Genomic DNA, 27,492 nt, shown 5'->3' on the forward strand with positions numbered 1-27,492 from the left:
TCAGGATCAGATTTTCAGTATGCGCCAGGTAATTGAAAAATGCTACGAGAGGAATAGGCAGTTGCGTTTATGTTTCGTAGATCTAGAGAAAGCATATGACAGGGTACCGAGGGAGAAGATGTTCGCTATACTGGGGGACTATGGAATTAAATGCAGATTATTAAAATCAATCAAAGGCATTTATGTTGACAATTGGGCTTCAGTGAGAATTGATGGTAGAATGAGTTCTTGGTTCAGGTTACTTACGGGGGTTAGACAAGGCTGTAATCTTTCACCTTTGCTGTTCGTAGTTTACATGGATCATCTGCTGAAAGGTATAAAATGGCAGGGAGGGATTCAGTTAGGTGGAAATGTAATAAGCAGTCTGGCCTATGCTGACGACTTGGTCTTAATAGCAGATTGTGCCAAAAGCCTGCAGTCTAATATCTTGGAACTTGAAAATAGGTGCAATGAGTATGGTATGAAAATTAGCCTCTCAAAGACTAAATTGATGTCAGTAGGTAAGAAATTCAACAGAATTGAATGTCAGATTGGTGATACAAAGCTAGAACAGGTTGATAATTTCATGTATTTAGGCTGTGTGTTGCCCCAGGATGGTAATATAGTAAGTGAGATTGAATCAAGGTGTCGTAAAGCTAATGCAGTGAGCTCGCAGTTGTGATCAACAGTATTCTGTAAGAAGGAAGTTAGCTCCCAGATGAAATTATCTTTACATCGGTCTGTTTTCAGACCAACTTTGCTTTACGGGAGCAAAAGCTGGGTGGACTCAGGATATCTTATTCATAAGTTAGAAGTAACAGACATGAAAGTAGTAAGAATGATTGCTGGTACAAACAGGTGGGAACAATGGCAGGATGGTACTCGGAATGAGGAGATAAAGGCTAATTTAGGAATGAACTCGATGGATGAAGCTGTACGCATAAACCGGCTTCGGTGGTGGGGTCATGTGAGGCGAATGGAGGAGGATAGGTTACCTAGGAGTATAATGGACTCTGGTATGGAGGGCAAGAGAAGTAGAGGTAGACCAAGACGATGATGGTTAGACTCGGTTTCTAACGATTTAATGATAAGAGGTATAGAACTAAATGAGGCCACAACACTAGTTGCAAATCAAGGATTGTGGCAACGTTTAGTAAATTTACAGAGATTTTGTAGACTGAACGCTGAAAGGCATAACAGTCTATAATGATAATGTATGTATGTATGTATGTATGTATGTATGTATGTATGTATGTATTGTACCCTGATGAGATAGGCCCTAGTTTCATGATTTGATTTTGATATGAGAAATACAGATATATTGGAATATTAAATAAATACAGTGTCAGTTTTGTGTGGACGGGAGAATTTCCACATGATCGCGACAGTCCGGCGCCACCGTAAGCTTGTCATTAAGGGGAAGAAGGTTTCCTGGTAAAAAGATAAGAGGATTAAAATCTAGAGCTCACAACAACAGAATAATTACTACAAGGAAGTGAAAGAGTATATATTTCGGACCAAGGCCGAGCAAGATGCATCGCCAATACCGAGAATATGACGTACGGGTTTTGTCCACGCCCGAGGCATTTGGTGTGGCCACGTTTCACAGGGAGAGATTTCAAACTAACCAAAGCGGTCCTGACCAATGAGAAAATGTATCGTAGGCCCGCAGATAAACCAACATAAGAAAAACTCAGAGTGAACTCCAGTTAGCTTCTCCGATAACAATAATTAAATTAGTCCAACCACATGGTTGAATAGAGGGGATTTTTGTGATATCGTTCCCATGTTGAATAATGGTAATCGTAATAAATTAAAGTAATGAATTCGTGGAAATGACCCACGCTATCTCGCCATTGGTCGAGATGAGCACGCCATCAGGGACGCCGAGTTAGCGCGCGAAAGGTGGAGGACAGAAATTAAGTGATATTTCCATGATCACCGAACGATAGGAGTTCAGAATACGACACATGAATGTGTATCGCCAGTGTATTAAGTAGGATAAAGCAAGAGATCCAAATCCACCTGCATATGCCAATTTAGGAAACCAACCCCCCTCTCCAGGAAGTGACCGCGGATGACCCCGGCGGGAAATCAGATCGTCCATAAAAGTCCAGTAGAGAAGCTTCACATCAGTCAGTCGCTTGAAGTCACCAGTTGTGACCGGTCGAACCTCACATCACTCAGTCGTTTGAAGTCACCAGTGGTGACCGAGCGGACCTCACATCTCTCAGTTCTTACCAGCACTCAGTTCTTACCAGCACTCAGTTCTTACCAGTCACCAGTCGTTATCGGTCACCAGTCGTGTCAGTCGTAATGAAGTAGTTGAGACTCTGACACGTTGACTCTGTAAGTCAGTACCTCGGGACGCATTCGAAGTCAGTTAGAGCTGAAAGTACGTGAATTATTAGGAGAATGAATACGAACAGTGAAATTATCCATAGTACCGAGTGTGTATAATCAGTACAATTGTATGTTGAAATTAATGAATGTCATGTGTTTAAATAATAACTAACTAACGGAACGCCGATAGTACCTTTGGAAGGCAGTGTGCGGAGCCTGAAGTAAACACCTCAAGATAGACGGTGAATAACTATCCGAGCAGGGAATTATAGGAGCTAGGCGATGATCAAGACGGCTTGAAAATAAACCAGGAAGTGCCGGTTGAAGATGCGATACGCGCCGGTTCAAATGAACGACATTTCGTCGTAATGTGTCACGACGTGTGTTTCGGGCGTATATGAAGAGTATATTGTGCGAGTGTCAGGGGTCTAGGAGCACCTATAAGTGTTTTTTTTTTTTTGTTATTAGTATTCTTGTGTAAATTAGTGTAATAAGGTATTAATCATGGGTAGTCACCCAGAAGTGTTTTATTGTGTAAAATTTGTATTGTGCGACATGATGGACGTGTAAATCACCATGGGGCCGTAAAGCCTATATCTCCTCCGCTACGAGACAATGGAATTCTACATAGGAATGAGTACACAATTTTGATATTTAGGGGATGTTATCGCGACTAAACGGGGTTCAGTGTAAATTAATTATGGTTACTTAACATGGTCCGCTTCCCGAGTCCATGATTTTTATTTTTTTGTTAGACGGACGAACTAATTTATATTAACGTAATAATGGGTTAGATTAATTAATTTGAGTATTTGTTTGTTGTATATAATGTAAATATGGGGTATATTTCTTTCAATTAATGCATGCTGTTTGTAATACTTTGAATTAAGTTCATTTCAAGTGTTAAATTCTTTTTTTCGTGCTAACCCATTTATTTGATTTCATTCACTACGGTGATCATTTGTAATTTAATTAGGAATATTTTCTATTAGACAGCCAGATTATGAAAGAGCCAGAGTATGTAAGATTTGTGTCGCGTACGGAAGGTCATTAAAATACTAATAATAATCATGTTTGTGAGTCGACAAAGGAAAGTAAAATAATAATAATAATAATAATATTTGGGCGTGTGCAAGTTAAAGTATAATAATAATAATGACGGTGCTTCGCGAGTTAGCCAGTGCAGATATAATAATCAAAGTGGAGATGACATGTAGCGTTAAAGACTTTCATTCGCGTAGTCAGTTTGATTTTACGGAAATTTTTGATTTTACGTTTTTGGACTTTAATTTAACCATTAAAAATTTGTTTAAAAGCGATATAGGCACGTGAATTAGAATGGTCACGATATGTTAAAAGCCCAGAATGATTTGAGCCCATATTTAGAGTTGGAAGTCATGAGGGACGAAAATCCGGCGTGAAATAAATTGAGCCGTATTGTTTGTAATGATGAAATAGATGAATCTCAAGGCCTAAGATGATATAAATGCATATGCCGGTGTTATTAGTGGTAGAATCCACGCACCGAGGATTATTTTATGAATTAAATGTTTGAAGAGTTCCGATGAAAGGAAATGGACTTCAAATTTGAAGGAATAGTTTAGCAATCGCCGGCATTGGAGGTAGTTGCCCAGCCGCGATGTGCCATAGGTTGTGAGATGTGTCTTGGGAGGACAGGTGTCCCCATATAAAATTAACGGCAGTACGAAAGTGAAGGTACGGTCCCGAATACCGTGTTGTCCCGACCGATATAAAGCAGATCTTAGTGGTTCATAACGGGATTTAACATATGTGACTAAATTCTAAAGAGTGGAAATTAAAATATCATCTTTCCATTTTTAATAATAATAATAACAATAATCATACTCCAAGTGAATCTTGTCTTAAATCAAGTGCTTAGTGCCAAGATAAATCGGAATTGTAAAAGGGGTTATGCGTTAAACATATTAAGAGTGGACTACCGTGTAACAGGCGAAGTTAAGTTTTTTTAACTAATAATAATAATAATAATAAATAACATATTTGAAGAAGGAGAAGAAGAATAACCAATGAAGGTACTTTTTTTATTTTTTATTTTTTTGATGAAAATAATAAGAGCGAGAAGTTGAAGTATTATAGAAAGGATGATTACGGGTTACGATAATCACGATTTCCACGATTAATAATAATAATAATAATAATAATAATGAAAAGTTGAAGGAGCAGAAGATAAAGAACGTGCAATAGTAATTTGAGAATAATAATTATGATGAACGGAAATTAAGATATTTAATGGGCGATGATTCATTGTTACGAATATCATAATAATAATAATAATAATAATAATAATAATAATATTTATGAGGAAGCTGATCATTATATTGTGCGGATAAATTAGGAGTAAGAACGACCCTTCGTTTGAAACGTCGGCAAGGGTTGGCATATAATCATCCCGGATGACAAATGATAATAATCAAATACCGGATTATAATTGAAATTAATGATAATAATAAAATTAATTGATGGTAGTCAAAGTATATGCTAATGATCAGACAGAGAATGGTAATGATATTATTTGATAATCATAGGAGGGTATGCTAGGGACAGTCATCCTGTGTCGAACTGCTCCGAACCACATGTTGGGTTTTCACGGGGAGATAGCGGTAGATACGTAAATAACCCACGGACGGCACATGTTTGCAGGGTCAGAGCAGAGTAATGAACCTTTCCGTACGTCTTGTCGTATTGACAAGTGTAAATATTAAAGTAGCTTTTGAGTTAATGAACTCTACCTGGTGTGTTTGTGAATCTGGAAATAATAGGCTAGAGTTTGTCCGTATTATAAATTCCCGTTTTTTCGAGGCGATAACATTTTCTACGGTGGGTGTCCGGCTCACCAGAATGTACATACCGGAAGTGTCTCATGTCCAAACGGAACGAGGAGACGACAGTAAAAAGTTACTGTCGTGCCTTCGTTTCCGAAAGAAGATCTCCAGCGGTGAAACGTCCAATCATACGGATGTGAATTCGATCCCCAGTAACCAATTGGGACGAATTCACCAGATGTTTTACACTACCAGAGTAGTGAGGTAAAATCCAAGTATTATGTCATTTATTTTTCAGGATTAAAGTGTCACAATGTAAATTTGTCATCATGTGTAGTATGCAAAATAAGTGAATAAATTGCTCCTCATTGCAATTTCAATAGGAAACAGCTTCCATATCTTTTCATTGTAGTTAGTCTAGTATGCCCATGGAATTTAAGTTGTCACTTCCCATTCCTATTGTGGAGTCAGAATTTTGTATCCATGAATGAGTTGTCCCCCGTAATCTTAAATTTTCATGCCCCGTTCATCCCTGTGTTCATTTGATGCGCCGATATATATATATTTTTTTGATATAAAATTTTTTTATTCGTTTTCGAACTGATCACCCCTGAGATAAATGCTAGTCTGGGACTCAGGAGGTGGGCGGGTGCAGTATGTATGTTAAAAATACTTCACTTATCGCATCATAAATTTTCACTATTACCGCTTAATACGATCACACTTTTCCCAGGTCTGAAAATGTTCTTTGTCATCCCTTGTGAAAGGAATGTGATTTCCAATACAGATTAGAGCCCTCAACATAGGAGACAGGTTGGGGAAAGTTGCATGAAAACGGGAAATGGCCTTGAATTCCAGAGTAAATTACACCTTTGGGAAACAAGCAGTTAGCCTCAGGAAAGTAAAATTTTACCCTCCGGTTTTAATTTTTTCTGAATAACCACATAAGCCTGCTTGTGCTTGTATTTCACATTCCATTCAGAAGTTGTCTGTGTTGAGTAATACGGTGAAAGGTAGAGAATATTTGTCACATGGTAGACCCCTTGCAGCTTAAGAACCTAATCGTGTGAAGTAGACTAGCATGGTGCATGTTTGTTATGGATGCTGAACAAGTCGTGAAATCGCTTACTAATGAAGACAAAATGCAGGAAGTGGACAGGCATCTGCATATTTCAATGGTGGCGCATATGTTGAAACTCGCACCTTCGAGTTTTAACTCAAATCGATCAAAGTGTTATTGCATTCAAGACGATAGTCAAGATTGTTCTCTTGCACATGGCCAAGTTCAACCTCCAAATAATTCATAGTCGAAGAGTGTGACCAGAACACAATGTTTAATAACCCACTGGTTTGAAATATAAGGTTTCAGGTGACATTTGTTTTAGAAAGAGTCTGCAATAATGCACCGATACCTTTATGGCCCCAGTGCAAATATTTTTATATATATAGTCATGTGTTTTTAATACACTGTTGTTATTTATTAAATTGCAGTGGAAAAGGTTTTCGTATTTGTTCTCTCATCTTTTTCGTGCACGCATTTTTGGGGCAAAAAATATACATGTTTATATATCCATGTTGGACAGTTTTTATTTGTGTATTTAATAGTTAACTTTTATAAAAAATCGGATAATAACAACAATCCGTTATAGCGAGTAAAATTTTCGCTGTTATGAATTCTCACTATAACGGACTTCTACTGTATTAACCCGTAGAGCGGGGCTTGCGTCTCCATCCGCACTTCAAACTCTGCGCTAGGGTGGGCGATGCGGCTCCAGACGCAGGACTGTTTTTATTTTTTTCTTATCTTCAATATTAGGCGCGAGCCTTGAAACTTTCCTCACATGCTTTGGAAGGTGCTGCCATCTTGACGATTTTTTTCGAACTACGTAGTAAGAACGGTATTGCGACAGGGAATCCCCTTTCTGTTTCGTTCGTATTTGTTCAGTGCAAAAATCGCTTAAGCGCCGCATCACATTCAGCCCGTGCATTTGTCAGTAGGCCGCATGACTGGCCCTGCGCTGTACTAAGTTCACGATAAATAGAAGCTTCAGTGTGTTCCTTTTGCGTTTTTGAAATGTTTATTTTGTTTTATATCATAATACAGTATGTTTAAAAGGGCGGGGGATATTCCAAGTGATTGTACTATTCGTGATATCCTTGAAAATAGCGAAGATGAAAGTTGTAGTGACTTCAGCTCGGAAAGTGACGATGAATCTCCGTTATTAGTAAATATTCCAGGAATTAGCTTTTCTAGTAGTGTTCCAAGACCGGTTCAATCGGTGCGGAGTTCGAGTTCCAGTGAAAGCAGTGAAACTGAAACTGCGAATGACGGTAATCCTGCTGCTGTACAGGGTGAATGGGATGTGCGGGGTTGTAAGCGAGCAAGATTTCCAACAAATTACAATGCTGGAATTCAGGGTAAACTTTTGGATAAGAAACAGCCCGAAGAAATTTACGAATTTTTTATAGGTGACGGACTTTGTGATCTTATTGCACAGCAAACAAATCTGTATGCTCAGCAAATAATTATCTCAAATTCGTTGATGGCAAAAGTGAAAAGAAGAAGTCGTGAGAGAGACTGGGTACCCACTAACAAAAATGAAATAAAACTCTTTTTAGGAATCTTATTACTGCAGGGTATTGTTCAGAAGCCGAAATTAGTCCATTACTTTTCTCGTAATAAACTGTTAGCTACTCCTGTATTTTATGAAATTATGTCTGAGAAACGATTTTTCCTTTTACTTAAATTTTTGCATTTTGCAGACAATGAAGCATATAATAGACAGGTTCACCCCAAATTCTATAAAGTGAAGCCAGTTCTAGACGACCTATTATCAAAATTCAGAACTGCATATACTCCAGACGATCGCCTATCTATCGATGAGAGCCTGTTATTGTGGAAAGGTAGACTGGGATGGAAGGTATACATACCGAAGAAACGGTCGCGCTTTGGTATGGAATCTTATAAGTTATGTGAAGCTAAATCTGGGTATATGTGGAACCTCCTATGGTATACGGGGAAGGAAACTGATCTGGTAAACGAAGTTTGTGGAATAGATATTTCTGAGTACACTAAGCCTTCCAAAGTTGTATTTACACTGGCCGAAGGTCTGCTGAATAAAGGTTATCTAATAGCTGTGGATAATTACTACAGTAGTCCGGAGCTATTTGACCTGCTCAATGACCTTCAGACAGATGCTGTAGGCACCGTAAGACCGAACAGGAAAAATCTCCCAAAAGATGTTATGGGGAAGAAACTAAAAAAGGGGGAAGTTGCGTTTGCTTATCGTAACAAACTCATTGCTCTCAAGTGGAGAGACAAGAGGGATGTGTGTATGCTAAGTAGCATACATGATGCCGAAATACACACTGTGAAAAACAGGAAAGGGGACACAGTAGAAAAGCCTGTCATGTGTATAGATTATAATGACTCAATGGGTGGGGTCGATTTATCTGATCAGTGTATGGTCCCGTACAGTACAGCCCGAAAGCGAATCAAGAAATTCTACCAAAAGATTTTCAGGCACTTGTTGGACATAACAATGTTCAATTCCTTCGTTATTTATCAAAAACATGGAGGAAAATTCACTCACTTACAATTTCGTATGCACGTTATCCAGAAGCTTTTTGACAAGTATGATAAATCAATCCCTGCTGAAGCCCAGCCAGTCAGATCAGTAGTGTCACTGTCAAATGACCCTTCGGATCGATTCTCGGGAAGGCACTTCCCGGATTTCAATGCCCCTTCAAAGACGAAACCCATTGCAAGCAAGAGATGTGTTGTTTGCAATGCAAATAATAAAAGAAAGGAGACACAGCACTGCTGCAAAATCTGCGATGTAGCACTGTGCCCGGCTCCTTGTTTCGGAGTGTACCACACAGCTAAAATGTGAACTGAGAGGCGTCCATTGAACGTGTATTGTGAATAGTGTCCCTAATTGTGTAAACTCGTGTGTGTGCGTGCGTGTAGACAGTGACGGCGACTAGCGGATAAAGAAATTAGAAACAAAAGGGTAGGACCTACATTTGAACTGCGAATTTAATTTCTTTTTTATACGGCTAAAATGCAATAAAAATGTTATTTTTCCCCAAAATGTGGAGGAGCACTACCCCTAACCGCTAACCCCCTCCCCCCCCATTGTCACCGCCACTGGGTGTGTGGATATATAGACTAGTTAAAATCTATGAGTGAAATTAGTGACTCGGCAGTTTCATATCCAGAACAAGAGAAGAAAGTAGATATTCGGTGAGTACATTTTTCTCTGATCATTTTTATATTCTTCAATAGTGTAATAATAGTAAAGTATAACAATATATTATAGTGCTTGTGGGACTACAATGACAGTTTGATTCGTAAATGTTTACTGCTTATGTACAAGTTTCAGAAAGTAATTATTACAATGCCCATAAGAGAAAAAACGGGAAATATGAGACTTATGCCTTTGTTGCACTAAAAAACGTAGTGCTTAAAAATCATTCTTTATCGTGAATATGCGGTGCAGTATCGAAATTAATGTGTCTTATTGTCACAATATACAAGTAATATTAGATAGATACATGTCGGGTTGCATAAATCCAAGTATTTAAAAAAAAAAATAATGATGAAAACACCTCCCCACCGTAGTGTGTAAAGAGGAAGAGCTCGCTCCCCACTTAACGGGTTAACAAGAAAGAATCTTGCAATAATAAGCAACTTAACAAAAACACAGACACACTAACATACTGAGAGTTCTTCCCCACATCAAAATGGCTGTTCTGCGGTTCACATTCCAACCTTTTCAGAAGGTACTTGAGTGCATGAGATTCACTTAAGAATTGAAACTTAATAGCTTTTCAAAGTGAAAATGAGATGTTGGACAGTTGAAGAAAAAGAAAAAGAAAAAAAAAATTAAAAAAAAAAAAAGAAAGAAAAAAAAACCCACTCTGCTATACTGAAAAGATGGAAGTCTCGTATATATTTTTCTGCTAAGAACATGAGAGAATGAGTTCATATTGAAAATTCTGTGCTTTTCCGTGTAGTGCATTTGTTGGTACCAGACTACAGGAGTGTAGAGGTTTGATTAAGTATTTTTTGCAAAGGATAGCGATGTGTATAACATTATGCTACTGACCTAATCTACATAAGACTGATTGCCTTCGGTGACGTTACTGTGTGTAAGGCACTTTGTTGTGACCTAGATGAAACGCAACACGAAGACAGTGGAAAAACATTTTAAAATTCTTCTGCAAGCAGTAACGATGTGTCAGTACACAATACAACTGTCTGCATATGAGAATAACATAAAAGAATACCAAGCAAATGGCTGCGTGGTTTGGGTCACGGGGCTGTCAGCCTGCATTCAGAAGATAGTGAGTACTAACCCCACTGACGGCAGCTTTGAGGATGATTTTCCGTGGTTTTGAGAAACTGCCATAATGGTTAAATAAATACATTCCGGGAAAATGAAAGAAAGAACACCATGAATAAGTCGACCCAGCAGAGGAAATTTTTTTTGACACTCTCTTAAGGAATGTACAATATAACTATCTATAATAGTTTATTTAAATCCGCCTTGATCAATACACTCATTAAATGAAAGAAACATTATTTATTAAACCATACATGTTTCGGGAAATCTCAACCATTCCCTTCATCAGTGGAGTATAAAACACGTGATCACACCGACAGAGCCATATGCATCTTGAATACAGTCGACAGGCTGTGCGCAGTGCCTGCGCTAGTACTGCATATACCCTCCTTTTGCAGCAATGCAGGCTGTAATTCTTCTGTGAAGACAATCGTAGAGGTGACAAATGTAGTCTTGCAGAATGGCTTCCCGTGCAATTTCTGCCTGGTGCCTCAGCTCGGCCAGATTTCCTGCTGGTCGTGCAGATCACACAAGATGACATTTCATCCAGTCCCAAACATGCTCAAAGGGGGACAGATCTGGGGATCATGCTAGCCAGGATAGTTGACATACACCTCGGAGAGCACGTTGGGTGGCACGGGATACATGTGGACATGCACTGTTCTGTTGGAAAAGCACATTGCCTTGTTGGTGCATGAGCGGTAGCACGACAGGTTGAATGATGGTTTTGATCTAATGTGCACTGTTCAGTGTTCCTTCGACGATCACCAGAGGTGAAAGGCGAGTGTAGGATATGGCTCCCAACACCATGATACCAGGTGTTGGCCCTGTGTGCCTCTGTAGTATACACTCTAGGCATTGGTGCTCACCTGCATGACGCCACACACAGGTACGACCATCATTGCCACGGCACTGGTACCAACCAAACACTACCTCCACAATATGATCATAATCTTACTAGGACTTATAACATTCACGTTTAAAACTGCACTACACAGGATAACTCTCATCAATCCATTACTATTATTATTTTTAGTATTATTATTATGAAAACTAAACTGCTGTAGCACCCAATTGTCATCTACAGGTTTCTGGACTCCCCAATACATTTACACTTAGTTAATTAATACAATGATACAATGTTATGGAACACAACTAACAAAAGAGAATTGTGAAGTGACACACAATCAATTAAGATATATCAATATACTTTCAAAATTAACCATCTCAATGATCTTGTACCATAATAATAGGCTACCAACCACCTTCACAACATATGACAACAAAACTTAACACGAACCAATTCACTATACCCATAGCATACCGCCTCCACCACATGACAACATAAATTAGAGTATAAGAAATACACTGTTTTCTCTTATTACTCACAATCAGCACTGAATTTACACGACATAATTACTGAATTAAATTAGCTGGTACGATGACCTTGCTATGTAATAAATACCACATTAGGACTTTCTCGGCCCCTTGACACACATTGAACTCCACTGTACGTATTTACACAATATTTTCTTCTTAGCTAGAATTTATATACCATACATAATCTGACCAATCTGAATAACAGGATTATGAACCTCAGGCGCATAACCTGCTACACCTCATCAAACTCACCAATAACTTTCCTGACAAGTTTGTGAAACCATACTCACTTTGTATTCAGCTAAGTTTAATGGCTTAACACTTCATAGCAGACTGTCGGATGTCCCAATCGGACGTCCGAAGATGAGACACAATTCTCCAAGATACAGACACAAGCAGCCTTCGGTGGGACTAAACGTCGCACACTTCATATAGATGTCGATCACAACATTTCCACTACTTAAGACAAATAAGACCAACCTGCTATGCCATCCCCATGTTCACTGCATTCACTGTAAGGGTCAATGCGTGAACTTTTTGGCCCATCAACCTTATTGGTCTTGAGTGCCATGTCTGTCGTTGCTGTTCCCATTTCTTTCGTAATGTTATTGGTGGATTGGGATACTGTGAAGTCTTCATTGGTCAGAATGTGACCAGGCACACGTGCTATCATGTGTGCTGTAAGTGCTTATTCAGCATTTAGTGGTGGCACAGAGAAGACAAAGCAGAAGTACAGACATAGGTCCACCCATCCAATGGGGACCACGCCCGATGTTGCTTAACTGTCTGTAGTGTTTGTTCCAGTGCTTTGAAGAATAATAAGAAGAAAGCTTAGGTGTTGGTTGTGTGGCAAGAGGTTACAAAGCTACTTGGCGGGAGGGGAAGGGGGACTGGTCTGGACTTGGTTTAGTATATGGTGGGTGGGGCTGGGGCTCGCCAGTTCTGGGTTGTGAGGAGTAGCAATAGTAACTGGAGGAGGTTATTAGGGTTTTGAGTTAGGTTGGACAGGGGAGGTAGTGGAGGTACTGGGTTCAAGGGGGGTGGGATAATACTAATATTGAGGATATATTGAGGTTTAGGAGGGAGGGGGGGGGGTGTTCGTGTGGGTAAGGTGGTGATAATGTCTGTAGTGCTTCTTGATTGCCTGGTTAAGATGAGGGCAGCCAGGAAACGAAGCGGCATGACTGCCTTGGCAGTTGGCACACTTCGGCTGGTCCCATTGTACCTTTCAGACAGAGTGGTGATGGGGGTTCATCACATCTGTTGCAGCAGGTGAATTCTGAGCAGTTATCTGCAGAATGATAGAACTTCAGGCAATTGAAGCATTGTGTGATGAGGGTGGGGCAGGAAGGTTTGTGGGTTCGAGTCACTGTAGTGGTTTTGTGTGATGGTTGTGAATGTGACTTAGGGAGAGGTTTGTTACGCCTTCTCCTAGTCTGTGTACTTGTGTTTAGTGTAGTCAGATGTTGGGCTGCTTTTGTAGGTAGTTCAGCCTCTATCCTGACTTCTGTTTGAGTTGGATTGGTAGTGGGGGCCGGGGGATGTGGTGTGGGAATAGGTGGAGTGGGTGACCGTGGGGGTGGATGTGGAATGGTTTGAGCTGTTGGATCTGTGGTTTGAGAGCCAGCTTCTGTGGTGGAGGGTGTAGGGGTGGGTGAGGGCGAGGGGTCTTGCTCATCAGATGAATCCATTATAGGGTTGATTTGAAATGGGCAGTTGATACTGGTCTGCATGAGTCTATCAAGGATGGTGAAAATTGACTTGTTTTTGATAGGGGTGATGATTAAGTGATTATTGTGGGTTTTCTCGATGACAGCTATATGGTGACTCATTATGGGTATGAGGGTCTCAATGACTTCTTTGCGGGTGCATGGTACGAGTCCTAGGTTCGAGAGTGGGATAAGGAGGAAGTTGCAATTCTGAGCTATGGGGAAGATGGTGTTTCTTCTGGTGTAGAAGAACAGATGTTCGTAGTTGTGTTCTTCTTTTCCTTCTTCTTTGTCCGCTTCTTTGGAGGTGGTTGGGGAATGGGTGTTAGACAGTGGTGAGGTTTCGTGGCCGGGTGGGGATTGCTGTAGTTTGTGGGTTGGATTGTTGTTTCTTAGGAGTTGTAGGAATGCAGGGTTGTCAGAAGGCCTGTTGGGTATGGTGTAAAATTGGTGGTCGTCGTCTTCTGCAGTGGTGTGGATGAGGGGGGGGTTATGGGCTGCAGGATTGTGGCGAGTTGCTGCCTGAAGTGGTTTAGAGGTTTTTGAGCGTGGGAGTTTGGTCCAGCACCAACTATGTACTTGTCCTCATTGTAAGGACAGGTTCGGTTGAATGTGATTGTGGGGGAAGTATTGAAGTCCGTATATGGGTCTGAATATGGGCCCCAGCTACTCAATCCACCAGGGTTGGCCATATTCTGGGGGGGGGGGGGGTAACTAGATTGGGATAGGAGAAAAAGCACTGGAACGGTCAATCTCCTAGGAGGACCAGCTGCTTTGCTTGGCACTACTTAATAGGCTGTGGTTGAATCAGGTATAGTTTAACTGATTTCGCAGTGACAAGATTCGAACCAACAGCGCTATTAAGAGCTAGACAAATTACTTGGTGTGTCTGCACATTGACAGGCTGGCCTGGTCTGGAGAGACTGGCGGTGAACGCAGACAGTCCAGTCCGAGTGTATCAAACAGGACAGACCGCGCAGGGAACAGTGGCTGGCTCTCGGGTGGACGACGACAGGTGGTATGGCTGTACCAGAGAGTAGGTGCTGGGAGATCGGTGCGCTGGCATTCTGGGTGCTAGCTCCATGCTGGCTGGCTGGATGATCATTACGAATGGCTCGAATGAGTCCATAAGACCAACCTTCCGGCAAACCAGCCATAAAATAAACTCTTCAAGTCACATGTTTTTCTCTGTCCTAACTAATCACCATCTTCCATTTCTGTCACATGTGGCACGCCATTTTCAAAATTGTGACACTCAGCCTTGGCGTACTGACGCCGTGAAAACTGTTGGGAGACACGTCATGTTGGGCAAACTAACTTCTTACACAACTGACTCTATATTTAGTTCTCTTGCTTAACCAAGATTCCCATCTTTGGTGCCACAGGATGCCACCAATTTTACACACTGTTCTTACAATGAAACATATGATACTGACAATACAAAATACCTATAACTTGGTGTAAATATTGGCGTAAAAAAAAAAATTGACTTAACGTAGGGTTGGAATTTCGTACAAATACAGCACCAAGGCAGAAGCAGTTCTCATCACTGAAGACGACACATCTCCATTCATCCTTCCATAAGCACCTATCACAACACCAATGGTGGTGGGCTGCAAGATTTTGGGGCATGAGCAGAAGACACCCTAATGGCACACAGGATCGTAGCCCTGCTTCATTGAGACGGTTACAAATGGTCCTCGCTGATACCCCTGGAGCAACAGTGTACTTAATTTGTTGTGAAGTCGCAGTGCAATCCAATACAGCACTTTGTAAGTTGCAACGGTCTTGACGTGCATCTGTGCATCGCCACTGTCCGGACCCAGGCCGATGGGCATGTGCACCTTCTGGTGACCACTGGCCACAACATCTATACACTGTTGAAACCTCTCGCCACACGTGTTGTACAATTCTGCGGTACGACCACCCGACCTCCCGCAGGCCCTTGTTCAAACTCCATCAATTGCACAAACAGTTCACATACACACTGTCGCGACATGCTAACAATGTTACAATGTTGCAGACAAAGATGGAGCTCCGTATGCTATGGCAAACTGGCTGCCACTGGCTCTGGCGGTGGCAAACTCTTGCGCAGCTTGCAATATTCCACGGCTGATAACACGGTTACTGGTGCGTCCGCAGCACTGCCCTGTCGTAGTGTCCCGTGCAAGTATAGCAGGCCTTATTCACTTGCATCAAGGTGTTCTTTTTTCACTTTCCTGGAGTATATGTGAAGTGAAGGACACACCTGGCAAATTACACTTGATATTAATCACTTCATGGCATGTCAGTGTTAATGTCGGGCAGGGTTTCTTAACCTTTTCAAGTTGGGGAGCATCTTTGCCTCTTCAGTTCAGTTTGCAAGCACCACCAGAACTTTGCTCCTAATTGGCATTATTTTCCTCATCCGGTAATCCCATTTCGATTTACTGGGTCGAGGATGAGATGATGTGATTCCCATGTGACAGCATTTTACAGCTGGATGCTCTCATCCACTCCTCTTTGAGGCTGGCTCAGGAGGGCAAATGCCAAATTTCAAAATTACTATTCTGTCATTAAGCCTGAAGAAACTTATGCTAGTGAAATACTATTTAAATTGAACACCAAATCAACAACAGATAGACTGCAGAAGGTTGACAGAAGGATTATCAGAACAATCATTAATAAAAAGCACCAGCTAGATGGACAATGAAGATTGTTGCCTCATGCAGTGGTATAACGAGAAAGTGAGTCATTAACACAATGAGAAAAAGGAGAATTGCCTTTTTCTATCATATATCAAGATTAGATGAAACCAGGCTATTGAAACAAATATTTAACTGCTTTTGGAAATGTAAAAAGAAAAATTATTTGTTCAAGGAAGTTCAAGATGATTTAGAAGAGTTGAATGCAACAAATTACAAATAGAGGAGAGAGAAGGATTCTTTAGAACAAACATAAGACAAACATAAAAACTTTGCTACAAAAAAAATATGTCATATCTGTAGAAGGAAGGATAGCCAGGTCGGAAAGAATGAAGAGGTTTTGGGAGAGCTAAATTCCCAGTTAATTCTTTGAAGACTTAGATGTACAGTATATGGTTTGATTTAAGTGTTCCAATGTGGGCGTAAAATACATAAATATTATAGCCTTAGCTACCACATGCAGCCATTTTTTATGTGATGCCATTTAGGCTGTCTGTGTGTCAGTTTCAATTAATTTTACTCTCCCAGATGGCAGAGAAGCGGGTCTCTCTTGAATGATCTATGTATGGCTGTTCCATTAACACCTGAGATTGTTACGTACCAAAACCATATGACGGAGTATCAAAAGAACTTGTTTATGACCTTCAAAAATCTGATAGCCTCTGCTGAGTTCAAAAACAAATCTTGAAACCTGGAGGTCAACACACTATCACTGATCCATGGAGGAAGCTGTAGAAATGTTTCAAGGAGTATCAGTTTGTTATTAATTCTGATTGCTTCCATTTATGCCCTCAGTATTGCATTTCTTCCTTCCTTCTCTCTCTCTCAGCTCCTGACCTAGTAACACAAATCACTGTTGCCTTCTTATATTTTAGGTATGCATGACGTATCCAAAATCCGGCCCAACACATCCCTGGCGGAATTGGGAATGGACTCTATGACAGGAGTAGAGATCAAACAAGTGCTAGAACAGGAGTTTGAAGTCTTCCTTACCCCTGTCGAGATCAGAGACCTCACCGTCCAACAGCTGGAAAACCTTGGAAGTACAAGAACCGAGGAAGTCAAAGATGGTAAGTATCCTATCTTGTTCATCACCTCATTATGTTTTACCATATTTCTTGACTAGAGATCAGATCTATATGCTGTATAAATCATCAATATAAGCATGCAACTATGCTGCAAAGAGTGGTGAAATATACAATTAAGAATGCACTTATTTCCATTACATGATATGCAAACGAAACATTCCTTTACTAGACACACCAATACATAAAATCATGATCATGAATAAATAACTGAATGAGAAAAAAATAATCACACTATTAAAAGCTGCGGCTGTTCCGTTATTATAAACAACGTGTGCATAGCTTCTGAGATGTACCAGTGTTCACCGTTAAAACAATTGCACACGTCTCCTAGATAAGACAAAGTGTGTTAATTAATACACGTCATAAATCAGTAAGGTTTCAAGAAGCCCCTGTAGAAACTATTGCTCTCAAATGCGATTTTATTTGACGTAAATAAATATCACACGAGAACACCTTCACTTCCTTGCGTAAACTACTTTATTATCACTGTAAGTCTCAACACACAATTACACACAATAGCAAGTGACACTACAGCACTTAATAGGAGAGTACCCTAAGTTGATTCTGACAAGTACAGATATCAACAACACTGACTCGTGCACTATAACATACACTCTCTTGAACTGATCTGGTCCACTGACTGACAGCTCGATATATATACTGTTCGATCAACCATATCGAATTATCGATTTCTGGAAGGGTTCTTACACATTCTAAATGGAACACATTCGAAACATCGATTGACCAGCTAGTCAAATGGAGTACTCCAGTAATGGATCCAGCTGGAACTTTCGATTACTATTTACCAATACACATGGAGATCTCTCCAACATTCTTAAATGTCTCTACATGTATCTGGATAATAAACCTTACAGTAAGTTTTCAGAACCCTCCATATATACCAAATTAAAGCAGAAAACACCTGCTATATACAGATTTTGAGGTTAGACTATATACAATACGTATTTGAGATTATACATTGAGGATGTCGTACCTTTTACAAAGCAAAATCACAAACTTGAAGAAACACACTCAAATACATATTCTTCTTTCATTTTACACTCCACCCCCTAGTTTTCCTGTCCATAATTTGCTTTGCAGTACACTACAACAGTCTTCTCCAAGTTTTCTGGTTCAAATCTGTGGCATTTGTTTGTTAAAACTAGCTTCAGTCTGGAGAATGATCTCTGTACATCCACTCCAATTTAATTTCTGAGGCCCTCCTTTCTTTCTTTCTTTCTTTCTTTCTTTCTTTCTTACAATAGTTAAAAATGTCATTTCACTTGCCAGGATTTCATTCTCCTGCCTTTTCAAATACTCTTGCTATCTGAGATATGAGTGTGATTCCTCAATAATCATCACATTCTTAAATACAGGTATTATTACTCCTATATGCCAGTCATTTGGTACCAATTTTTCTTTCCAAATGCATGTAAATGGCATATACAGCCATGGTAAACCAACAGGTCCTGTTCTTTTTATCATTTCCACATACAATTCATCCCATCCTGCTGCTTTTCACATTTTTTCATTTGTTTGACAGCAATTTCCACCTTTTTCATTGTGATTTTACTCTCAGATTCCGTCTCCTTACACTCCGCCTCTATCTTCTCATCTACGCCCCTCCTCATATTCAGAAGTTCATAAAAGTAAGCCTTCCATGTCTTCCTTTTCTCCTCTGGTTATGTTATTAACTTCTTTTTTTTTTTTTTCTCCTTTCTCCTCTTCTTCCTTCTTACGAGTCACATGTAGCATTCATTTACCATTATATACATCCTCGTCCAACTCTCAAGTTAATCCTCCTCAGCTTTTCTTCTTCACTTACTACTTTTTTGCAACTTCTTTTCATTTCCTGATACTTTATTCTACTTTGTTCTGTTTTATCTATATTTCATACTCGCCATGCTTCTTATTTTCTTTCTTTACCCTCTTATTGCACCATGGAGTCTCCTTATCTTTCACTCTGCCGGGCTGAGTGGCTCAGACGGTTAAGGCGCTGGCCTTCTGACCCCAACTTGACAGGTTCGATCCTGGCTCAGTCCGGTGGTATTTGAAGGTGCTCAAATACGTCAGCCTCGTGTCGGTAGATTTACTAGCACGTAAAAAGAACTCCTGCGGGACTAAATTCCGGCACCTCGGCGTCTCCGAAAACCGTAAAAGAGTAGTTAGTGGGACGTAAAACAAATAACATTATTATTATTATTATTATTATCTTTCACTCTTTTGCCACAAGCACTCTGCACAGCTCACAAATGCTTTCTTGAATATCTACCTTTCCACTTCCACACTCTCCACCTTAGCTCTGGGTATGTGTTGTTTTAATTTATATTGGACTTTTTATTTTCCATACTTTTATTTGGTTTCTTCTCTCTTTTCTATCATATTCACTATTTTTCCTACTTTTATTTTTGCTACCACTACTATGTATTAAAGGCTACTTATGGCAAGGCTAGGCCTTTGCTGGCAAGATGTAGTGTTTACAGTGCACTATGTCTTCTGGTATGTGCTAGAATGAAATTGTTACTTTCATTGACCTGTCTCAGTCTTATACTTGACTTTGACAATATGAAAGTGACTGAGGTATGAGCGATGCTAGTAATGCCATTCCTTATGCAGCCAGTCCCTGCTATGAATGGTGTGAAAATGTCACTAATAGGGTCGGTTGGTGCATGCATTTCAGTGGGCTTGGCAGACTGATGTGCAATAGCAACTTCTGACTCAGTGAGGAAAGCAACGGGAAACTACCTCACTCCTCATTTCCCTAGTACGCCTCTTCAGTGACACCTAGGCCATCTATGACAGCTAATGGTGAACCTGTTGAGGATCCAACCAGCCTTCGGGCTGAATACCCAACATACATACATACATACATGGCAAGGCTGTTACATCTAACAGCAGTCTACGATTTGTTCTTCCACCAAGAAATAATCAATTACTGTCTTTGTCCTGTTTCCCCATCTATATCCTGTAATCTATCTCTTACTCCATTATTCACTATTTTACATACAGGGTCTGTCTTATAAACCCAGACCGAGCACACAGTGTTTATACTCTGTGCTACAGCAGCTGTCTTAGCCCAACTTACGTTGTGTGGCCGCCCTACTTTAAGCGTCTATACAATTGTATATCAAATCGTACATTGTAAAAGATGCTGGAAGTGTCATCCTTCATAATGAGGGACTTCATAAACACCAGTAGGATTTTCTGCACATCAACAGCAAGAGTTATGACTGTTCACAAGACCATTAAGATGAAACCAGGCCTCGTTCGAAAAGAACACACACCGTAGGTCGAATAAGCGATCGTTCAATGATGCAAGATACCACTCACAGCACCTCACTCTTGTGGCTGGATCAGCAGGTTTTAAACAATGGACCTGTGTAAACCTGTACGGTTTGATGTGTAACAGCTTTGTAGCTCTGTGTGCAGAAGAAACCAAAATCCCTACTTGTTATGCTAATTTTGTGAGAGATTTATTTGGTGACTGTTCAAGATTTGCACCAATGTCATCTAGATTTTCCTCTGTTAAAACTGTTTGTGTGCGCGCATGTTTTTTATTGAGCACTGAGCCAGTTGTTTCAAATTTATTTACAATTACGTGAATCTGTGCTCATGATGGAAATTGCTGAACAAATGCATCGCGTTACCATCGAGCCAACTTGTACTTAAAATAACTTTTACATACAAAAATACGGTGTTGTAACAATAACTGTCTCACCATGTTAACAGCTGAAATTCAGACTGGCTACTGATGCTAGGTCGAACACGTGCATGCTCCTTACAAGGTCGAGAACTATGCATGTGCCTCCCGTACAGCTGCTTAGGTCTCGGAGAGGAGAAATGCTGCTGGATCGTTGAACTTACAGGATTCTTTTTTTTTTCTTCTTAGTAATAAAAATCATTTAAAGGGGCTAATACATTCATTCACCAAAATTGTTGATATTTAAATCATTCTTAAACTCTTGACTCCATTTCTGCAGCTTTTCCTCCACACTTGAACACTTAAGGAGATTATATGTACCATTTGCAGTCTTGCCTGCTTGTTCAATGAAATTCAAAAGTTTATTTTATCTTATCACAATGGGGAACATTTTGCAGTTTTTGCAATTTGAAGCATCTGTTGCTATCGAAAAGAATGATTCTAGCTTAAATGGATCACTGAGAATGTTCACAAAATCCTTTACACTCTTTGGGGCTAACACTTTATTTACTATCCATTCCACTTTTGTACGACCTCATGCCACTTTACAAGCTACATCAGAATCACTGAATATTTCTTTAAATAGTTTATTTCTGCAATCCATGCAGATCCATGGTAGATTGTAGTTACTTTGGCAGCCATGATTTTGTCACTTAATGGTGATGTGCTGCCGGTATTATAAAATTTGGAGATAATACTGCTAGGCTTTCATAAATTCTTTTACTTTACTAATATAGGCCTAGGCCTAGGATTTAACTAAAAAATTAATATAATTCCTGCATTCTACCAATCTACCAATATAAAAAATTATTACTTTACCTGTAGTTGATATGAGTACATGCTGCAAACAATCTCTTGCCCCTCCATGTGCTATGCTGAATTCCCTTCGACATAAAGAACAAAAAGCTTTATGCTTGTTACTTTTTACTGATCCCAAAAACAATTTTTTTCCCATTGGGGCAGATACATGGTGGTGTCTTTGAGTGATCCGCATTGTCACTTTCCCTACCCATAATTAAATAAATGTTCTAAATACAATACAAACTGCACACTGAACTGAGATCGTGCTGCACGTCTACATGCTACCGAAGTACAAGACGAAAGTTTCATCACAGAAGCTTCAAGCTTGTCAACATGAAAATGAGAGAATTCAGAAATGATAAACTGGAAATATCGATTGTTGATTTGGGAACGATAATCTTTGAATGATATGGAAATATTAGCATAAATAAATAAGTAAATAAATAAATAACTTTATGAAACATGAGGGAAAACAACATCAAATGTATCAGATGCGTAAATTATGGGAAAACCCATAAAATACAGGAGACCTGGAGAAAATACTGGAGACAGGAGAAAGTGAGGGTAAAATACAGGAGACCTGGCTACCACACAGACATGGGTATTTTTGACACAAAATGATAATCAGGCAAATACAACATTGCACACCAAACAAATCAATCAAAAAAAAATAAACTGTGTACAAAACAGCTAATCTATAATACCCCACTATAACAGTATGATACATGTATATTACAATTCCAGTGTATTTACACGTCTAATTCAAGTATTATTATTATTATTATTATTATTATTATTATTATTATTATTATTATTATTATTATTATTATTATTATTATTATTATTATTATTATTATTATTGAGATTAAGTTTTTGTTGGGGGTTTCAGTAGATGATCCTCCTAAGATAATCTGGTCAAAGATAATGTACTATCACTAATTTCAATAATAGAGTGAACATGACTGAAGTAAGGACTCGTCACTTCAAAAATGTACTATCACTAATTTCAATAATAGAGTGAACATGACTGAAGTAAGGACTTGTCACTTCAAAAATGTAGTATCACTAATTTCCATATGGGGTTTGAACTCAATCACAAAAAATGGGAGATTATCACTAGCACAGCATGAGAAGAGATGGTATAACATAAGAACATGAGACTTGAACATTGTACATGTACACAATATCAGTGAATAGAAATAAATTTGAAGACACGGGCAGAAATACTCCTTTCACCCCTCTTCTAATTTTTAAACATGAGTGCCGAAACTATAATCGTGCCCCACAATTCCTAACCTCCCTATTTGTCCATAAATAAGATGCGACGGCGTCTGGGTATCCCACCAGAACAACAACTATACGTGAGCATATTAGCAAATTCAATTGCACTCTACTCAATAATGTTAAAACACATAAAATCATGTTATTTTTCACTTACATTCCATTATAATGCTTATTGTTGTTATTCTCATCTCTGCCCATCCTAATCCACATCTCACAAGGCTGAGATATGATGTAAGGCATAGCCTGTTTGAAGACGATATTTCCCTAACATTATAAGCTATAAATTTCATTTCTGTTCCATATTGAAGTGCAATTATAAGAAATAAATTGACAAAGGAGTCCACCTTTTCAATTCCATATATCAAGTAAATAATATTACATTAGTCTTGGGACTAGTTTCAGCCACTTAATGGCCATCTTCAGCCAAAATAAAAATTAAACAGTTCATAGGTTAATTGAAACGTATATAAGACAAAGACAATTTTGCAGGCATAATTATAACATTAAAATACATATCTTCTTTTTCTTCTTGTTCTTTAGCATTTGTCCTGCCTGGTGGTAGGGTCCACTGTGTGGATTCGTTGTCTCCATTTAATGTGATCTCAAGCCATGTCTGAATGTAGTCTTACAGCTTTCAGGTCTTTGTGCACTGTATCGGTCCATCGCTGTCTTGGTCGTCCCTTGGGCCTCTTTCCCAGAGACTTCCAATGTATACATTGACTTTGCCAATGTATTGTCTTCTGCATGCAGCACATGCCCAAACCAGCGCAGACAGTTTTCCTGCATTTTCTTCTGGATCGGTGCAACACCAAAATGTTTCCTGATATCGTTGTTTGAAATATGATCCACTCTAGTGATGCCAGCTGTCCTCCTAAGCATCTTCGTCTCCACGACACTTAGTCAACGCCAAGATATTTAAACATCTCTACTCGTGGTAGTTCTTCGCCGTCAACGTGGATGGTTCCAACTTCTCGAGGATCTAATGTCATGTATTCTGTTTTTTTTTTTTTTTTTTTTTTTTTTTTTTTGTTTTTTTTTTTTTTTTTTTTTTTTTTTTTGAGGTGCAGGCTGTATTGTGCTAGTTGGTTGTTCCACTCTTCTGTTTGGCGCTAGAGATCAAGCTTATTCTCAGCAGCCAACATGACATCATCAGCATAGAGAAGTGTCCATGATATTGGCTTGTGCAGGTCTGATGTAACAGTGTCCAACACAAGAATGAACAGCGGTGATGCTGGGGCAGATCCTTGATTGACTCCTACAGTGATGCGGAAATAATTGGACGCTCCTGCGGCAGCTTGAACATAACTCCTTGGTTCTATGTAGAGCATCTGTACCCACTTAACAAGGTGTTCTTGAAGGCAATGTTCTCGCACTAACCAGATTAGATCATGTGGCACCCAATCAAAGGCCTTCTCAAGATCCAGAAAAGCGAGATGAAGCGGCTAATCTGTTCCTCGGTGTTTCTCAACTAACAGCTGTGCAGCATGGATTGCATCTTCTGTGGCACAATTTTTCACAAATCCAGCTTGGTGCTTTGTAAGTTTGGCTAATCTGTTCCTCGGTGTTTCTCAACTAACAGCTGTGCAGCATGGATTGCATCTGCTGTGGCACAATTTTTCACAAATCCAGCTTGGTGCTTTGTAAGTTTGGCTAACTCATGAAATCTTTTGTGGAAAATACTTTCAAAGACCTTCATTGCATGGCTCAGATGTCTCAGAATACATATAACAATAAAAATTCTGGTTGTGGTCTTCTTGTCATAATTTGGTGTTGTCTTTAAGGTGAGTTAGAGCCTCAGGTAATGAAGTAAATCTGGAAGTGATAGCCAGAATTAGAAATGAATAAACAAACAGAAAAGAAATTAAAAAGGAGAAAAATTATTCATGAGACTCACCTCTAGAGTGAAATATATAGTACAGTGGAACCTCTATACTACGTTTTTGGAGGGACCATGGAACGAAACGCACTACACGGGAAAACGGAAAATCCGGGAACGAATGAACTATCAACAATTTGGCTAAACATCACAAAAGAGAAATATGTATACTCATAATCTTACAAACACTCTTAAACCAAACCAAACTACAGCCCCAATGGGCCTTCTGCCTACCAAGTGACTGCTGCTCGGTCCGAAGGCCTGCAGATTACGACGTGGTGCATGGTCAGTGTGATGAATCCTCTCGGCTGTTATTCCTGGCTCTCTAGACTGGGGTTGCCATCTCACTATTAAATAGCGCCTCAATTAAAGGTAATCGTAGAATGAGTGAACCTGGCACCAGCCCTCAAATCCAGGTAAAAATGCCTGACCTGGCTGGGAATCGAACCCGGGCCCTCCGTTTGAGAGGCAGGCAAGTTCGACCGCGGGGCTGGCTTCTAACATTAATTACCGGTATGCGACTTATAAATCTCGTAACTGCAACGTGCCATAAAGACAAAATGCCCTGGAATGCTGTTGGACGGAGTCATCTGCTGCATGGTAATGCTTGCCCCCATATTTCCAATCTGACTTCAGTAATTTGGTTGGCAAACACTTCAACATCCTTCATATATCCCAGAACTTTCACCTTGTAATTTTCATGTCTTTGATGACCTGAGGAGAAACATTTGTGGACGTCAGTTTCGTTCAGACGAGGAAATGCAACAGTGGGTGCGGTTGTGGATCTGTCAGCGACTTACCTCTTTCTACAAAACTGGAATTGATCATCTCGTCTTCCAGTTGGATAAATGTGTTAAGCTTTTGGTAATTACTTTTGAATAAAACCAATCCATGGTCACGTTGTAGAGCGTGTTCCTTTTTTCATTTGACTGTCCCTTATATGAAACACAGCAGAGCACTGACTAACTTCAACTGGTACCAGACTGTGATTGTTGTAATCTTGGCAGTCTGAGTGGAACCTGGTGCAATCACTCCCGGATACATTTTATCTAACAAGCTGCACGGGTGTTCGGAAATTTGCCTGCTTACAGCCTAATGACTTCCTGCTGTGTGTTGAACCAATAACATACACTGACATAGAGGCTGGAGAAAGCATATCTAATACATCAAGGAAGTATTGGCATAAATACACCAGTTCTTGCTACAAATGTACCATTGTTAGCAGTGTTCTCCCCAGAAATTTTCGTCAGCCGGGTGGCAGGAATGAGTAACTGGGTGGGGAATACTATGTAGAAAATGAATATGATAACATTTCATTGTATTCCCCTCAGGGCATTAATAGTAATATCAGACAGGTGAACATTAACTGCAAAATTGAGCTATTTCAGTGTTATTTTCATGAAGAAGACATAAGTGTATTTTGAACTTCTCGTGTTCTACTGCTCGTTTATAATCATATAATGTCAGGGTTTATCACTGCTGTGGACTGTTATATAGGTTTGTGAAATAATGTGGAATCGAGCTCGCTTGCGATTCCACGCTAATCCAGACCACTTCCACACATTACGCGATAGTCGAGCTAAACATTTAAACTCTGATGTAACAGATGCAATTATGCTGACAGTAATGAATGTAGCATTGCTTTGAGACAATGCGTACACAATAACATAATAGAAATAATAATAATAATATAATAATAATATGTGAACACGGAAATTAATAACAACAAAGAAGCGTAGGATATACACCAAGGTAGGAAGCGAGACTGATAACTATCAATACGCTAAATCAAATTGTGCGCTGGGAACTTACAGGCCTAAATAATGACAACTAACGAAGGATTGTGGAAGCTGCAGGAGCCCTATGAGGTCCATGGGAAGGTATGACGTTATGGGGGAGAAAAGGTTCACAAGAATCACCCTATAGCACAACTATATTAAAAATAACAAATGAAAAATTACAAAAAACAAAGTAAAATGACAGAGAAGCTGATACTTAACATATTTGACAAATGGATACAATTATGAAGCCAATTACACAAATGAATGGATATTGATTTTAAAACAACAGGTGAGACTTGCAATTACAAACGACAGGAATCTAGGGTAAACTCAGACACATTAAATTTAAAACTTTAAAAATTACATTAAGCAAGGAATTACCAAAATGCAAAAGGAATTAAAATAAATCAAACTAAATCAGAAAACATTGAGAATAACATGAGAATTGCATTTACCTCGGAAAACTGGAGTTCCCGAGGGGAACTCCTCGAGCGCAACCGCACTCAAGGACGGTCAGATGGAATAGACCTGGCCTAATTGCATCCCGCACGCGAAGCGGCCTAAGCCCGGAAATTGACGAATCACAATCCACCAATAGGGCACTGTTCCACTAGATTCCCAATCTTTACGCCAATACAATTGCATGACCATATATGGTCATTTCCTGGCCTACTGATGCGAGAGGAATTACATCACCTGTTTCAACATCGGTAAC

At 39.6% G+C, this 27,492-nt stretch overlaps 1 protein-coding gene across 4 annotated transcripts in view; it reads left to right on the forward strand.

Moving 5' to 3' along the window:
* The window catches only part of LOC136883507 (fatty acid synthase), an 830,097-nt gene that overhangs the window by 758,432 nt on the left and 44,173 nt on the right, over positions 1-27,492 (forward strand). For all 4 annotated transcript variants that reach the window (XM_068229677.1, XM_068229680.1, XM_068229678.1 and 1 more), the window contains one exon: positions 17,123-17,317. In XM_068229677.1, coding sequence (XP_068085778.1) covers positions 17,123-17,317 — 195 coding nt within the window. The remainder of the gene's footprint in view (positions 1-17,122; positions 17,318-27,492) is intronic.

Source organism: Anabrus simplex, chromosome 11 (assembly GCF_040414725.1).
Source record: "Anabrus simplex isolate iqAnaSimp1 chromosome 11, ASM4041472v1, whole genome shotgun sequence".
NCBI lineage: Eukaryota > Metazoa > Arthropoda > Insecta > Orthoptera > Tettigoniidae > Anabrus > Anabrus simplex.